Source organism: Pagrus major, chromosome 16 (genome assembly GCF_040436345.1).
Source record: "Pagrus major chromosome 16, Pma_NU_1.0".
In the NCBI taxonomy this organism is placed as follows: Eukaryota; Metazoa; Chordata; class Actinopteri; order Spariformes; family Sparidae; genus Pagrus; species Pagrus major.
This window is the reverse complement of record NC_133230.1, coordinates 15,929,167-15,946,617: the sequence shown is the minus strand read 5'-3', so window position 1 is coordinate 15,946,617 and position 17,451 is coordinate 15,929,167. Positions and strand designations below refer to the sequence as shown.

At 41.8% G+C, this 17,451-nt stretch overlaps 1 protein-coding gene across 1 annotated transcript; it reads right to left on the bottom strand.

Annotated features, from left to right (window-relative positions):
• Positions 1 to 2,466: 2,466 nt before the first annotated feature.
• On the bottom strand, positions 2,467 to 17,225 carry trim46b (tripartite motif containing 46b). Its single transcript, XM_073484140.1, has 12 exons — positions 17,137 to 17,225; positions 12,710 to 12,971; positions 12,341 to 12,530; positions 11,713 to 11,911; positions 10,355 to 10,501; positions 9,903 to 9,998; positions 8,153 to 8,406; positions 6,816 to 6,937; positions 6,255 to 6,593; positions 4,207 to 4,436; positions 3,467 to 3,534; positions 2,467 to 2,908 (listed from the first exon to the last, which is right to left on the bottom strand). Exons 1-12 carry the CDS (start codon positions 17,191 to 17,193, stop codon positions 2,467 to 2,469), a joined length of 2,406 nt encoding a protein of 801 aa, XP_073340241.1. The 5' UTR covers positions 17,194 to 17,225.
• Positions 17,226 to 17,451: the final 226 nt, after the last annotated feature.

The window sequence follows — 17,451 nt, the reverse complement described above, 5'->3', positions numbered from 1 at the left end:
TAAAAGAATGCCCATGCTGTGTGCTTAATACTCAGTGGAGGGATTATGCAGACCCCTACATGTGGTGTTGTGGCTGCATACCTCCAGTCAGACTAAACCCAATCTGTTACAGATTTGGACTAAAGAAGAGAGGTGCAGTAAGCACAAAGGGGGGTGGGTGGAGGGCCGTGTGGTGCTCATGCTTTACAGTGCATTCCACTTCTTCTATATCATGGGGGATCAGAGCTAAACCTCCCTTTGGAGGCAGTATTTTTATCTGTGTGTATTAGGACGTTAAGAAAGAATCTTGGCTTGTGTCAAGGCTGTGCGCTTTATTATTTCTTCTTTCTCAATTCTCTTCTTTTTTCAACGATTTTATTTTCCCTTTGTGGTCGAGGCAAACCCAAATCCCCCTACAGTTTCCCCTTGAATGTGGGTCCAATTAAACACACATGTGGATTTTCATATTGAAGCTCATAAAAGGTAAACTCCAGCGATTTACATTACATTTACATAAGGAATGCTAAGTACCTACACATGTGAGGTGTTAATATCTCTATCAAAAGCAGATGGTGATCACTATTCATTATTCTCCCTCTAGGTGTTTCATTGAGCAAGAATTTCACAGTCAGGCATGATTTTTGATATGTGTAAATCCCATAACGATATTGTTTCATATCTGGAAAGGAAGAATTTGAAGCATTTGGAGGTTTTTGACGGGTCTGTCGAGTCGGTTTTCTGTTTTAAATGTGATTAGCCAATAGGTGGCGTCCTTTGCACTTTAAAGAACTAAACTGATGTCCATGTGGGTCTGAAGGCCACGTATTGTATGTCTGTTATTATGTGAACTTCTTATTCCATGTGTGTAAACAATAAAGTTTGATTTACTCATAAATCCATACATAAATATCAGAGACCATTTGGCAGTAAATGCTTTTCTGTAGGGTTCAAAACCTGGCAGGAGTTGCCTTGTTTCACTTTATGATGGTTGTCAGCCAACATGTGTAAAGGTCTGTGTGTTGTAACATGGCTATCAGTGATCAATCAAAGTGTGTCACTGCATAAATGGTGATTCATAAAAGAGAAGTAAGCAAAGCCAGGAACTGTGCTGTAAATTGGGAACATAATAACCAGAAAGGCAGGTGATATATATATGTTTTAAAGATCCATAAAAAGCAAATCTGTAGTTTTGGGAGGAGAATCTGAAAATGATGCCAGTTTGAGCAGTTTCCAATATTTAACTGCACATTTCAAAATGCATGTTTGCCAATCCTATAAAGAAGGAGCATTTGTATGTAAAATGGGTCCAATTAGTCTTCTTTCCAAAAAGAAAAAAAAGGCTGCAGTGTGTTGAGACAAGGTTGGGGGTGTCCTGCTATGTCTTGCTGCCCCCTAGTGGTGAAACAACAGTAAAGGTTCATCATCACAGTGGATTATGAACAGTTGACAAACTGAAAAAAGCAACAAACAAAAGGAAACAGAAGGTGTTTTTTTTTTTTTTTTGTAATTTAAACAAGTTTATTCAGTGTTTATTTCTTTAATCCATTTTGTCTTTTGCAAACATTCTGCCAGCAGGTGAAGTTTACATGAATCTAATCTGCTAATCGTTTCATAAGAAGCTCATTAACTTACAATCAAGCAAGGTTAAAAACAATTAAAAACTATTGTTTGCCAGAAAACAACTTTGTACCGTCAGCCAATGAATGAATGAATGAATTGATGCTGTTATCAGTCAAACAACACACGTACCCATGCACGTAGGGAGGCAAACACACACGCACAGACACACACTCGCTCGTGTATTTGAAATACAAAATAGCAATGAACAAACAGAACCGCGGAAACTAGTGATTAGCTGTGCAGCAGAGGTATAATTGGAGCTTCTAATTACAGTATTGCCTCATTGTCTTCTCTACCTCCTAATTTACCACATTTACATCCCAGAAAAACAATAACTTTGGTTGTGGGATCGTAACGGGTGAATGACTAGAAAGTGTTTACCGACAGCAAAGAAATCTGTGTTAAGTTATAGATAAAATAATATAGTCGAGGCCTTTTCTTTTTTATTCACATAATCTTCATATCTCTAAAACATAAGCTCAAGCTCTTAACATTAAGGACATGAAATGACAGTAAAAGCTTCTACGGGAGGGGAGACATTGTGTGGTGCTGTATCTACATTAGCTTTATAAATGTATGCAATATAGCCTGGCTACAAGTGCAAGCATCAAAGATATAATTACATATTAAGTGCTGGAGGTACCAAACACTACTTAAGCAATAATTCCTGCAAAACTGCATGTAACAAAAATGTAAAAAAAAACTTAATTACATTGCATATTCGTTGCTATAGAAACATTTTCTTATACAAAGAAAATTAAATACAAAACAAAAATCGCTGAGATGTCTAACTTTTCGCTCTAGCTGAGTAAATACTTCACAATTACCAATTACATTCCAAATAACCATATGACCTCAGATCAGCTGTCAGTTGTTATTTAAATTAGAGACACGGGTTTGGATGGTTACCCTTCTGACCGGAGTCTGATCTGCGTTACGATTGGCTACCAGCTCCTGCAGCTGCAGCGACCCCCCGCCGATGAAACAGAAAGCCGGGCACACGGGGCCGGAGCAATCCACGTGACCTTCCCACAGAGGTCGCAGAGAGTGGGCGTCATAGAAGGTGACGCGACCCTTCTCAAAGTCAAGGCACACACCGAGCCGGGGCGGCAGCGGGTAGGTGAGGCCTGTGGGTGAGGAGGGGCCGTTGCTGATTGGGTCGCGGATGCCATTCCCGTGGTTACTGTGGTGGTGGTGGTTGTGCTGGGGCAGGTAGATCTTACCCATCCCCATAGTGAGGAAGCAGAAAGGTGGAGCAGAGTCCAGGGCATCCTCCGCCCCGCTGTCATGACCGCTGTCTGGGTCGTAGCTGCAGAAAAAGAAGTTGAATGAGGATGTAAACAACAACTATGATGAGTCATCTCTTATTTCAATCCTTATTTTCATCTATTATTACATTTAGTGTCGGATGAAATATTCAGATCCTTTGCTTAAGTAAAAGTACCAATACAACAATGTCAAAATACTCCAGTATTCAGCATTTAACAGTATCAAAACAAAAAGTGCTTGTTCTGCAGAAGAGTTGTCCCTGTGAGTCATATGGCATATTGAGAGGTTGTGAGACGATGATCAAGGTAGGGAAAAGAAACAGAAAATACATGCATAAAATACACAAATTGGTATTCCCTTTTTTACTGTGGATGACATGTTTGGAGATAAATTAGTTTTTTAAATGCCCATCTTAAAAGTTTAGAGTGGAAATGAATGTTTGGTGGAACTGCTAACAACTTATTTAACACTTATTTTCGTGAGGGGTAACAAGAGGTTTAAGGGGTTTAATCTTTTACTTTAAATTGTTATATTAATTATTGTGTGTGTATATATGTATACAGTATAGTGTACAGTATATATATCCATGGCTACTCACCGGGGACTGGCCATGTCTTGTGGAAGGTGAAACCACTCCTGCAGTTTGGATTCCAGACCAACGCCCACCTGTTCAAAAAATCAATCAATTTGTAATTTACTAAACATTTCTCTAGTAGTAAATCTTCACATCTCACTATTAAGCAATCTTTCCGTCCATCCGATCTACTTCACACTTTGCAGATTTGTTGCAAGGAAGTGCAGTGTCGAATTTCAGTAAAAATACATTTTGAATACACAGTGAACAGCGCTCTGTGCAGCAAGTGGGGCTTCAGCTCGCTGGTTTCATGTCTCTGCAGACTGAAGCTGGGCTGACACATGATCCCTCTTAGGTGATCTCATGGGGTTGTCTCAAAGACGTATATGTACTGTGTTGTGTACTGAAGTTAGCATGCTGACGAGCCAGCCCCAGGCCAGAAAACCACATTCTGCAAGCTCTTGTGCTAGTGGTGTATACACCAACACTCCCCTGGTAGTCTAGCTAGCTGCACAGGGCTAAGCTAAAAAGGTAAGGTACTGATATGCTGCCCCCTATTTGTTAGAAGTATGAATTGAAGGTGGCCGATTCTTTTGCAGTTCACCTTTAAGGATATTTTGTTTATAACTTCAACTATGATTGTTGCTTATTTAGTCAGGAATATTGATTATCATCAAAAAACTTCACTCATTCACTTCATCCACTAATAGCATGTAGTATCCAGTACATAAAATGTGTAAAAAGTACAACTAGTATTATGTTACCTTCACCAGGTATGACCCAGGCTCCACTGAGCATGCCCAGTAGTGTCGTCCCTGTGTAATAGCCACATCTCCAACCAGGAGGTCCGAGGTCAGGTGACAGGAAGTGAGGGCGTGGTCAGCGGCCTGCAGCAGAGAGAGACCGGGGACGCTGCGAGCCCCCCGCTGCTCTTTACTGACCACCAGACGGTCGGCATGGAGACCCCAGCGAGAGTCCAGGTAGAAGTTGAGCACTGGAGGGGGAGGGAGACAAGGAGAGAGGGCACGGCAGAAAAAAGGAAAGGGAGGGAGGGGAGGAGAAGTAGATGTGAGGGTAGAGGGAACACAAAGGCTCAGGTGCATTCAAAGATGACATAAAGGGTTTTATATGCGACAGCAGAAGTTTGGGAGGCGACAAAGGGAAGGCGTTACAGATTTACAGTCAGAGAAAGGAGAATACGAAGCAATAGAGAGGAGCGACTAGGGAGAAAGGAACAGAGAGCAGGCATGCACCTCCTCCCACCAGCACTGTAAGAGAACAGGACACTGATCTATAAATTGATGACTCAGGGAGTTAAATACAGAAGGTATCACAAAGAAGCTCTGGCTGTGGGGAGTGCAGATTTTTCCAAAGGAAGTACAATTTACAGAGGGAACATACGCAATAGCAGGAAGGAGAAACAACCTACAGGGAAACGAGGAATTCACCAATCACTCAAATCGACCATTAAAAACCCCTGGATCTGAATCCGATCCATGTTGTTAAGCCTCACGTCTTAACAAACTGCAAACCTCATCAGCGCTCGGACAGATCTCGTTATAGAGCGGGAGGCAGAGAGGTGAGTGGGTGTCTCTAGATGGGGGGGTGGAAGAACAGAGGATGCATGGGATGGACCACATAGAGAAAGAGGAGACGAGATAATTATGTCGTATGGGATGCAGAGGGGTGGTCGAGAGATATGAGTGCACTTCTTACGTTCCGTAGGAGGCATGGAGGTTGGCAGCGTGGAAGTAGCGCAGGAGAGGATGACAAGTACAAAGCTGTGAAATGGAAATCACACACGAGAGAAAGATGGAGAAATAAAATGGCAAGAAAGTGAGGATGTGTTGAAAGTGGAGAAAGAGGTAAAAAAAAAATATGGGAATGGGCAGAAAGGAAAAAGAATGAATTATTAACTTCTCACAGTGGTCACCATCCTAACGCTTTTACTGTGCCTGATAGATAATAGTAGGTGTGAGGAGATGAATGTGCTCCTGGATGACAGCAGCTGCAGCTTGCTGTAGGGATATAAGGAGATTTTTTTTGTGGCTGTCATATACGTATCCCTGATTTAAGTGGCTATGAGTCAGACTCTTGGGCTAGTTGGGTGGAGAAAACAAAAAGAAATGTAGAAAAGAGACACTTGATGCAGGTTGGGGAGGATCCCTCTGACATTCTGTTCAAGGATTATCCCAGTTGAGGGTACTGTGAGGTCTAATTTTAATAGTTCTGGCCATCTTTGTGGTTAAAAAAAGATCATAATCACAATGACATTTCTAAAACCTCACCTCATATTGTTAACAGCCAATTATGCAGATTTGATGCCAGGGTTAGCATGTGGACAATACGAACATCCCCCTACCAATATTTCTGGAGGACAAAATCATCCAATATTTGAGCAAAATTGTACTCTTTGGAATAAAATGATCAGATGTGCCCTCAGAGACAACCAATTTAGGCATATTCTGCCAGCATTTTATTGGCCGATAGGGATGTGGCTTGAAGGCTCACACCCATGAATCGACTATTTAGACCTAACCCTAACCCTAACCCTGTGTACACAACTATTACATATACAACTACTCCCCGTGCCTTTAATTGCCCCCCGGGGACAAATAAAGTTTTTTGAATTGAATTGAATTGAATTGGAAAAGAGATTTAAAAAGCCTTGACGTCATCTCAATGTAAAGTGTATTGTATAGTGTAGTGTATAATTCTAGGAAACACAGCAGCAAGCTAAAGAAGTAAGTTACTGCAAGTATAATTAACTATAATGTTTGTAGTGTGTGTGCGTGTGTGTGTGTGCTCTCACCTGGTGCAGGTGGGGTGTGCAGGTACACCTCCTCGCTGTACTCGCCGTAGCCCACCTTGTTGCAGCCTCTCACCCGCAGCACGTACACGCTGTCCATCTCTAACCTGTCGATCACTGCGCTGCTCCCATTCACTTCATCCAATCGCTGCCAGCCCCAGCGGGCTGCGGCCAGGCCGCCTCTGATCCCGCCTCTAGACGCTCCCCCTGGTACCACGCCCCGACGGCGATACTCGACGGAGAAATGCCAGGCAGGGGCAGAGTCTTGGGGCAGTCGCCAGCACAGGAAGAGCTGGTCGTAGGCCAGGGTGCGCTGGGTATCAATCACTGGAGCCAGGGGAGCTGTGAAAAATGGGAAGTAAATGTGGAGTTTACATGAATATTTCAAGTTTTACATGTTATAGTAGTGCTACTAACATTATCTTACTATATTTCTTGTCTTTATGCTTCATAAGACAGTATACATGAGATCAGACAGACATCAATAAGCCCCTGTCTTCCACTATCTTCATCCCCACCCTTTTCCATTCCTCCCCCCCTTCCTCTCATAACTCCCCTTCTCACCCTGGATGAAGTTCAACTCTGTGAGGAGTTTGAGTTCTTTGGAGACGTCCAGCTGAAAGTGTCTGAAGGATGGGTCAGCAGCCAGAGTGAAATGCTGGAGATTCTCGATGGCTTTGCTCAACCTGGTGCAGCAAAAAAGAAAAAAAAAACAAAGCAGGGAGAGCAGTGTTGGAGGAATAAAGTGTTCACATGATGCTTCCATCCAGATGGGTGCGGACAGATTGATGAGGAGGGAGGGTGTATGATTATTTTTAAAAGATAAGGCTGGAAGCATTCTGTGTTTTTCTTATTGTCAGCAAATCCTATGAAGGGAACCAAACCAGTAATATGTTGGTCTGTCAGTGCTTTCCCTACCGTCAAAGCCTGTTCAATTCTACTACAGACGGATTACAAAAATATTGTTAAATGATTAGTCATTTCCCCAAACAGCTGGGAATTGCAGTCTCAACTGAACAAAAGAAGCAAATTCATTGTACTCCAGTGCTGAAATCACTTGATTGAGTCACGGTACAAAACAGAATCACCTCTAAAATCCTGTTAATAGTCTGTAAAGTCCCCTAATGGTACATATCTGACTGTTTACAATACATCTCTAGTGATATTATTCGCCAATTTATTCAAACATGTTCAAAAAGCGTGACAATTAATTGAATTTGTATTTAAATTACTTATTTTCAGTGGAAAATAAATGTAATATAAAAAAATAACAATAAATCAAACCATCGTGTCTCAAGTCAAGTCACGAGTCTGTATCTTCTACGTCCAAGTCCTGTCTCAAGTCATCAAAACAGTGTCCACATCTCTGCTTTCTATGTTGCTATGTTTTATGTTACTTCCCATTTTTTATATTTTGCCTTTCAGTGAAAAGCACATCGAGTTTAATTGCAAAGACATTTGCCATTGACATTTCCTGGTATATTTGGTGCACTGGTGAGTATTTATGTGAGCAGGACAATGTACTGTATGTGGAATTGACTCTGAACAAAGCTTAGGAAATGGAGAAAATACTTGTCAGTTGGATTAATTTAGCGCTGCTTTTGATCTTTTTTGGGGGGCAATAAGAAAAATATAAAATATCATCATTTAAGACTGTTTCCATTGTTTTTGATTTCACAAACGTTCTTTTGTACGAGACAATAACAGGAAACAAATATATTGAACCTTTCTATTTCAAGCTTGCTTGTTTTCTGCAGAAACTTGATGTGTGAGCAAAACCTCTTCTAACAATGAAGGAAAAGAATTGAACAAATAAACTAACAGCGACAGACAGGACTAATCTAAGATCTGCTCGCTCAAAATGATGCAAGAGTGATGCCAATGATAAACAAATGGAAAACCTGTTATGAGTCTGGCGAGAAGCCTGCACGAAGCAAGGCTGGTCCGTTTCTTTCAGCAGCTCCTGGGTGAACGCCATGAGCCCTGCGTGTTCCATCAAGCCACGTCTCTCCGACACTTGAGCAGCCAGCGCCTCCCCTCGTTTCTGCCGCGCCGCCTCCAGAGCCTGGGTGAGCGAAGAGTGGCGCTCGGCCAGAGCGGCCGTCAGATCCCTGATGCTCTGAGCCAGCTGCTCTCTGGCAGACACGCTGTTTACCTGGTGGTGAGTAACACAACCAACAAGTTTTAGCATCTGGAAATGACCAGCTGATGCTAGTTGACAACACTGTTACGTTAGGTTGAATCATGAGGTCTTTTATAGAAACAGCGTACACAAAAAACATCCAAATAATGAAAACAACAATTACAATGTACAGATAACTGCAGTGTCATGTTTTACTTTCCACTTCCTGTCTTTGTCTGTTTTCCCACCCTTTTTCCTGCTCACCTGTGTTCCCAGTGTTCTGTTGCCATCCTATGTTCCTGTGCTCCTCCCCAGCCTGATTTTCCCTCAACACCTGTCTGGCATCAGCTTCATTAGGTCTGCCCCGTTCCTGGTGTTTTTCCTGCTTTCCTCTACTCATTGCCTTTTCTCACCTGTCTTTCACTGCCTCTTTCTCACCTGTCTTTCACTGCCCCCTTGTTAGTTTAGTTTGTAATTAAGTCCATCATTAGTTGAGTTTTTGTTGGTTTGTCTGTTTTCATCCTGCATCTCCTGGTCCTGGTCCTGTTTTCTCCTCGTGTTCTACCTGTGTTCCTTGTGTCATCCTGGTTTTCTACTTTGCAGTTGCCTCTTTTTTTCCCGACCCTTTTGTTGCCTTCCTCTGTTGTTTGGCACACAGCTTTAGTACATTAAAGCTCACTTTTTGTTACGTCATTGTCTCCAACAATGTTCAAACCCAAAGAAATCTGGAATTTTATTAAAGGTAACAGTGGATCCGTTTGGTCACCTGTCTCTATAACATCCGGGAAAACATGAGGTGACACGTCAGACACTGAACCTAACATTAATATTGTGTTGTATCTGAACATTTTTGCCCGAGTCATGTAAATACATTTTCATCAGCAGAGGTATTTGTTTAACTATGAGGCCAACAACATCCAGGGTCTTATGCAATTTACATATTTTGCTTTGTTTTAATTGAGAGACCCCTCGCAGCAGAAATTACACACTGTGCCTTTAAGTATTTATTAAATAAATGTATTAATCACATGTATTTATACACTACTTATTTATGCATAAATACTTCCTCTTGATAACTGAGCAAACCAAATCAGCTGATGAGTTTTGAAACATTTATAAACAGTATGAAAAAAGTCCAATACATTACCTGCACATGTCTGAAAAACGAATGCACTGGCAGCGGTTGTTCTCGCGTGTAGTCTAATATAATCAAATATGATTACAGCTGTGTTATACTGTTGTTGATCATTACTTATGGATGCTTCACAGCCTAATTGTTGATAATGATAACAATACAGAATTAAAAAATGTCCTTATATCTGCTTATGACCACATTACAGTGTGTTATAAACATTGTTTCATTTATGTTTATACTGTTTAGAAATGGTAAACGGGGATCAGTGAGATCACAAAGGAAAGTGTGCACAGACACAAGTTGGCTGTCGGTCAAAGAAGCTGTTAAAATGGCTGGCTGGTGTTAATTCTGCTGTATGTTCGGCAACATTTTGTCATCCCAAAGTATTAATCACCTCGGTCTGAGTGATGGAACTCTCCAGCTGGGTAATCTGATCCAGAACTGTGTCCTGGTTGGACAGAATGTAGTTCATCTCCTTCGTAATCTTCTCCTGTCAAACAAATGGCAAAAAACATACAGTCAACAAACACACACCAGACAGCTTAACTGTTACACACAGCTTCACTGTACATTAACTCTGCAGTAGCTCATTTACTGGACTGTTCTATACTGCTGTGCATTGTTTGTCTCTGATATACTGAAAGCTTCTTTTCACCTTTTCAAACGGTGCACATTTCTCTGCATATAAATATTCATTCACTCAATAATTAAACTTGAAATGGTAGAGAAGCAACTACCAAGCATGCATTCTGTGAAGTAAACATAATCTGAGATACGGTCCGCCACTGCTTATGTTTATTTAAATGTTTAAATTGCTATCCCATGTACTGATCCCTAGAGTCGTACCTTCAGGGCTTGGTATGCGTGGGCCACCGGCAGGATTTTGTGTCCGGTGTGGACACGGCGCAGTTTGCAGAGAGGGCAGAGCAGCCGCTGACAGGACCTACAATAGAACTGTAGTTTCTCCTGGTCATGCTCCGGACAGGTCAGAACCTGAGGATAAGAGTGGAATTAAATTTAAACGTACTCATCTGAAGCACATTTTAGCTGAAGGGAGAAAAAGTAGATCTTTGGATGTGTGCATGAAACATCCGGTGCCACAGGGCCAGTTTCTTTTAGGCAAAGGAAGGACACTTTTTATCCAACAGCAGCGACAGTGTCCAAAAGACATATAAAGGTATAAAGCAAGTGTAAAGGTGTCTAACTTACATTATAATTAAATGTATACACACATGTTTGTTTTATCACTGTGGTTGCATTATCAGATAACAGATCTGAAACAGCATGGCCCAATTTTTTTATCTAAAGTAGGCTACGACACTTTTTTCACACTAAGATCTGTGTCAGCACACAAAACCAATTTTGCTTGTTTTACAAACAACGCTTGGTGGTACTTTCTTAATAATGAGCTATTTGTAAGGGCTTTACAAATTCAAACTAATGGGTTTATCATGTTAAATGCATACTTTCTAAAGCTTCATTAATCAGTTATAAGCTATTAGCTGCTTTTGGGTTGGCAGGTTGTTAAAAACATCATCCTCCCTCAGGATTGGCTAGATTTTTGAAATATTTGTACTATTGTAGAAAAGTACTACCTTTTATAACAGCAGAAGAAATCCATGAGTATTTATTAAAGCTCCAGTTTATAGGATTTAGGGGGATTATGTTTTCATTATAATCACCCGAATCTATGAGTTGTTGTGTTTTTGTTACCTTAAAATGAGCCTTACATATCTACAGAGGGAGTTGGTCCTACTCCATGGAGCATGCCATATTGTACCGCTGGGTTTCTACAGTAGCCCAGGACGGACAAAACAAACACTGACTCGAGAGAAGGCCTTTTGCAATTTTTTTTATCCTTTATAGCGGCCAACGTAGAAGAGGATGAGATAAGTGGTGTTCAGTGGGTTGCAATCTGCAACTTCACCTAAAGCCTACACACTTGACCTTTAAAATATTACCAACATTTATAAATACATTATTATTAACATGTAGTTCAGCTCACAACACCAATCAAAGATAATTTTATTTCACGACCTACTAACCCGAAAATTGCTTATAACTGATCTTTAAGACATTAGTTAAGGATTTATTAACCATTAATGAGCAATTTCTTCATATTACTATGTAATTAATGGCCTGTTAATTAAAGGGTTCCCCATTGAATTACATACTTTAAGAAAATTAGTATCCTCATGTCTTACCTTTGGTCTGAAGTTGAGTGTGGGTTGGATATGTTCATGTTGTGCCCGTGGCGTGCCCCACGGGTGATACAGCTTAAAACACTCATTACAGAAGTTGGCCCTGCAGTCGGCGCAGCCTTTAGTGGCCTCCAGAGCCTGGGGAGGCTTACAGAACTGGCACATCACCGCTACACTGCCCAGACTCACTGTGTGTCTGTACCTGGTGATGGAGGGAGAGCAGGAAGAAACAGAAAGGCTGCTTAAGCTTACAACTTTTTATCAAGAGGGATCTGCCGAGAAGAAACCAAAGCCAAAGAAAGATTTTGAAAACGTAGAAAAATTGAAAGATTGAGACAAACAGTATTGAATGGGAGATAAAGTAACCATAAAGCAACCAGACAAAGGAAGCACACAGTCAGCCGTGGTGGCTACAGTGTGTTGCAGTGCACACTCTGCAGGATTCAACAGCTCAGCTGCTGCTGAATAATTACACTCAGCAGTGGACGTGTTCACACACCTTCTGTTTTCAGGCCCAAGTCATCTATTCATGCATTTGGCCCCAAACATCAGAATCACTGCACAGGGTTTTATGTGCATATCGCTGCATTTCTTTATCGAACATATGTGCTTGTGTGGGTAGGCAGCCTACCTCTCTACTATACGCTCCAAAGTGAGGTTGCGCAGACAGTCAGTAAGGCCTTTCTCTCCCAGCTCCACATCTCTGCCACAGGGGACACAGGGAAACATCATCACCAGGGGTGGGCCCTCCTTACGGCGTCGCCCTGGATACGTCCCATAGCCCGGAGATCGAGGCATGGATGGTGAAGGCGGATGGGGACCTCAAATCAAGAAGGAAAGCCAGTTATGAGCAGAGGGAGACAGAAAATGACAGGAGAGGATTTCTTTATCCAACAAGGGAAATAAAGGGGAGTGTTTTAATCCACACAAGACATACAGTAGATATTCCCCTTCTCTCCCAGCTCAACAGATTACATTGATATGAAGAGGTAATCCAAACCTGCCCGCAGAACGCGGTCAATAGGTCGCTGCTCAGCTTTAGGTGTAGGCCTGCGGGCCTGGCGAGGTGAGCGGGTGTTGGGTGTGGAGGCTGGGGAGTTCGGCTCCGGGGGAAGCTCTGGAAGCGGGTAGCCGCTCGCGACTAAGACCTCCGAGGCACACATGAGGCAGACACTGTGCTGGCATGGAAGGACCACGGGCTGTTTGACGATGTCCTTACACACAGGACAGTGCAGCTCACGCTCCAGGCTCTTCATGTTAGACTGTCGGAGGCAAAGAAATGAGGGGTTATGATCCGCGGAGGTGGCTCAACATTACTTTACTGTTCTTACGAAATATCCAAAGATATCCAAATTAGTTTGTATTATTTTTAGTCTTTAAAGGAAACGGTTCACCCAAAATTTAAAATTATAGACAAACAACAGAAGAAAAAAACATAGAAGCTGAGGCAGCTCATCCAGGGTAATGCAAGTCCAATCCCCGAGATCTCAGAGGAATTTGAAAAGACGTCGATGCGCAGTCAAGCTCGTGCACCCACTTCATACATGCTAAATCTTTTAGCTTAGCAGCTACAGGGAAGACTTCAGCCAAAAAAAAAAAAAAGGCTTAAATAACGTCTTTTTAAATCAGTTTTGGTTCTCGGGGCTTCCATAGACTTGGTCGACAACATGTGAGCTGTATGAAGCCATATTATATATATTTCTTGGTTTGTTCTTGACTGTTTTAAAACAAGTCCCCATCTAGTTAAGTTGTTTAGGAGAATGCTGCAACACAAATGTTTCGTGGACTACGAAATTTCACCCGACTTTCCATTTGCATGATAGAGAGTAGATAATGAATTTTCATTTATTGGGGTGAACTGCTCCTTTAAAGCATTTTAAAAAAAAGTCAAACTTGCAGGTAGGGTTCAGTATCTTTGACTGACAATTTTCTGGTACCAAAACAATACTTTTCAATCACATACAAGCAGGTGTACAATAACTTAACAGCCTCATATTTAAATCATTTTGATTTAAATCAGTAAGCATGGGATTAAAGAATAAGTAAACAGGATTATGAGTCTGACCAGGAACTCAAAGCCAGGTTTTTATCAGTGCTCTGGACACATTTCAGTCTGTAGTCAAAAGCACTGAGGCTTCATACCCATCTCTACGTGCAGGTGCACAACTGAGGAGCTACAGCATCACTGAACATAAAGAGACTGAATTTAGAGAGAGAGGCAGGGAAATGTGAAGAGCTGTCCCAGACAGGCGACAGAGGCCATCATTCTTGTTAAATATGGATAAAGACCAGGCATTAATTATTCAACCACTGCACAGAGTGCATCCCTTATATTGCAGCTCTGCATATGAACATGCTCTTTAGCCAGAGAGATGGTCCAGTATCGCTCTGGATTTATTTTTGCGCAGCACTAGGGGTGTCACAATTCTCCAAATCTGCAGTTCAATTCAATTTTTCAACTCTAAAAGCTATCACAGTGTTAGACTGTCTTGATTTGTAAAGATCAACAAATTATTGGTTTTATGCAAATGTATTTAATATTTTCCAATTAGGCTACATGGTATCAAGTGTAATATAACTGCCCAGGGCTGGACAATATATACAATATCATATTGTTTTAATGATATGAGACTATATATCGTCATCATTATATCGTGATAGGGCCAAGGTGTCCGTCTTTTACTGATTTTAAAGGCTGCATTACAGTAATGTGATGTTTTGAACATACCAGACTGTTCTACTTGTTCTGATACTTGCCTTTACCCACTTAGTCAGATTGACATTATTGATCAATATTTAGCAAAAACCTCACGTGTTAGTAATTTGTGAAAGTATCAGTAGACATTCCTACAACACCGATATCGAAGTAGGGCCTATTTGGTCAAGATTACCTCGTCTGAGGAGATTGCAAAATATCGAGATATATATCCTTTATCGTGATATGGCCTAAAAAATATCCTGATATTATTTTAAGGCGATATCACGCAGCCTTATAACTGCCATGTTTTTTGGAATGTACCACACTGAGGCCATGTCGTCAAATTGAATCATCTATTTAAAAGTGTTTTGGGTTGTTGTTATTGCTTTGCTTTGTTTTTCTTTGGACACGTGCCGAACCCGCTCAAGTAGGCGAGTGTGGAGAGAAATAAAATACTGGGAGAAGAACGGATCCTGCTTTTGATCTCGAAAATTGGCATCGAATGCTCAAATTCAGAATTGAAATCATGACAGCCCTCACGAAAGAGACACAAATGCAAAGACACAAATATAAGAAAACAGTTATATTTTAGTTTTTAGGTCATTCACTACATAATGTACCACGATAGCTTCAGTCTATGTAACCACAGTGGACAGTGGTGTGTCACGGTCCTGCTCAAGGACGTGGATTTGACAGAAAAGGACACAGGCTGTTGCAGAAACCTGTGACCTCACAGCTACAGTGTGTCCAACCACACAACTACCCTGCCTCATAAATTATGAGATGGGAGAGGGACTTATCCTTTTCCCTACACCAGGCTGTGAGATAATTACTAAGAGTCAGTATTTGTTTTTACAGCACGTTTTCAGTCAGGCTGCTTCTGTCTGCCTCATTGATGCCCTTGACACACAACCTCAACCCGCAGCCCAAACTGTGGCTGGGTCAGCGGCAGAACATCTACATCACTGACACTGTGAGTTAACCTCAAAACCAGGACAACTGACTGACTGTGCTGCATCGGGGGTTTGGGGATTTTGTCACCGTGATGTGATGTGATGCAGCATGGGGACACACCAAAGCCCATTGTTAAAATCACTGATTCTAGGCCACGCGGATGCAGAATCTCATACGTGTAAGGTCAATTCCTGCACTTGATTTTAAGGCACAGTATTATACAGCTGGACGATAAGACTCTCACACACAAGTTGATTGATGAAGGCACAATACGGTTTTAAAAAAGTGTGATTATTTTGAAAAAATGTATTAAAGATTAGTGGGAATGATCATTTTTGCGTCACAATTGTCATTTTCACTGAAATGGTGTGACATTTGTTAAGGTGCTCAATGCACATGTGCTCTTAAATCTGGAGAGCAAGATTAGTAGGCCAGGTCATCTCTGCAGCACTACATCACTTCATGATGATGCTGTTTTGTCACACCTGTCACCTTTTAAACCAAAAATGCCTCTTCTGCAATATAGATAGTCCACTTAATTGCGATTTTGATTGTATTTCAATTAATTGTGCAGCCCTAAAATAAAACGATGCAGCTGCAGACACGTTGCCCGGATGAGACAGAAATAGGCTACTAGACCCAAACTGAAGCGTTGAATTGGAATAACTGGATTAATCAACCTACTTTCTCTCTCAGTCCACCTCAGTCTCTCTGTGTCATTCTCCAATGTCAACCCCGGCCTGCCTTTCTCTCCTCCTCTAGCAATTAGCCCCTCGCAATTTCAGGCTTTTGCGCGTCCATCCGGCCACATATGCACCACGATAGCTTGTCGGCCTGCTGTATCCACCTCTAAAGAACATAGTGCGCTCTGCTAACGCTGAGCCCGGCGTGGTGAAGGCGTGAAGCAGGCGCTGCGACAGCGCATCCTTACCTTCACCTGGAATCTAGGCGCCATGGCAGGAGGAGACTACGTGTATATTTCCAGTCCAGCATCAATACAGCGCTGAATCCTGAAACGAGGGGAGGGGTTTGAGGCATTGCATCTCGAGCAAGGAGCCCATCGCGCCGGTCAGATGTGATCTGAGGTGGCTGATATTGTAGAGCATCAAAAGATGTTGTTTCATAGTCCATTCAAAGCATCCCTGCAAATTACTTCTATATTTTAACCCTTTAACGCCGGTGCTACAAGCAGCACACACACACACACACACACACACACTCCCCCCCTGCATCAGCAGCCGCAGCCGAAAGGGTCCTGCATCTCGTCTCCATGGAAACGACCATCCCGTGAGCCCCCCAAAAAAAGAAGAAGAAACGTGTCGTTTCGATCTGTGCACACACCGTTTGGTCATTTGATAATGTCTGACATGTATAATCAAAGAAAGAGCGTGTTTTCTCTCCGATTCTGAGGGAGGGATTCAGCTCGAGTCAGGCATTTTAGGACCTCCAGGAAAGAAAACGAACCATAGGCTATTGATTTTCCAACAGCAAATATTGAGGATAGTCAATACTTTTATCGGCTACAGGCATTTTGAACAATTTTATTTCAACAGCCTGTGATCTGGGTGCAGAATGTGAAGGCCCGTTTTAGTGAAATGATCCGGCAGGTGGAACATGGAGACGTGCCATCCGAGCGGATAATCGGTCCTCCTCTCTACGGTCTGTAGTACCCATGAAAATTAAAAAAATATCAAAATAATAATAATTTAAAACAACACCCTATTTTGATTAGCCATACATCCAGCGACAACACAAACAAACAGACATATACTCACACTGATGCGAACCAACGCTTCCATCGTTGATGTGGCTGTTTTTAAATCCATCTCCATGTTAAGAAAAGGCTTCCTCCTGTTTCCATCATCTGGATATAAATCGCGATGCATCAAAGCCAAACGCCATATGGTGCATACTAAAAACTCAAATGTGCAGCCAGTAGTATCTCAAATTCTGCGATTTTTTAAATTTATTTATTTATTTTTAATGATTTTTTTCAAAAGACACCCGATCTGGACATTTTTACGCACGCAAGACAAAAAAAGAAAAAGAGATGAGCGGCACCACCTTTAGAGGAAGCTAATAAAAACACA

Excerpts from the sequence above, each read along its gene's own strand:
- trim46b (XM_073484140.1), bottom strand. The coding sequence starts at position 17,193 with ATGGAGATGGATTTAAAAACAGCCACATCAACGATGGAAGCGTTGGTT. Across the intron at positions 12,531-12,709 it reads TGACCGCGTTCTGCGGGCAG|GTCCCCATCCGCCTTCACCA; the intron begins GTTTGGATTACC and ends TCTTGATTTGAG. Across the intron at positions 9,999-10,354 it reads ACGCATACCAAGCCCTGAAG|GAGAAGATTACGAAGGAGAT; the intron begins GTACGACTCTAG and ends TTTGTTTGACAG.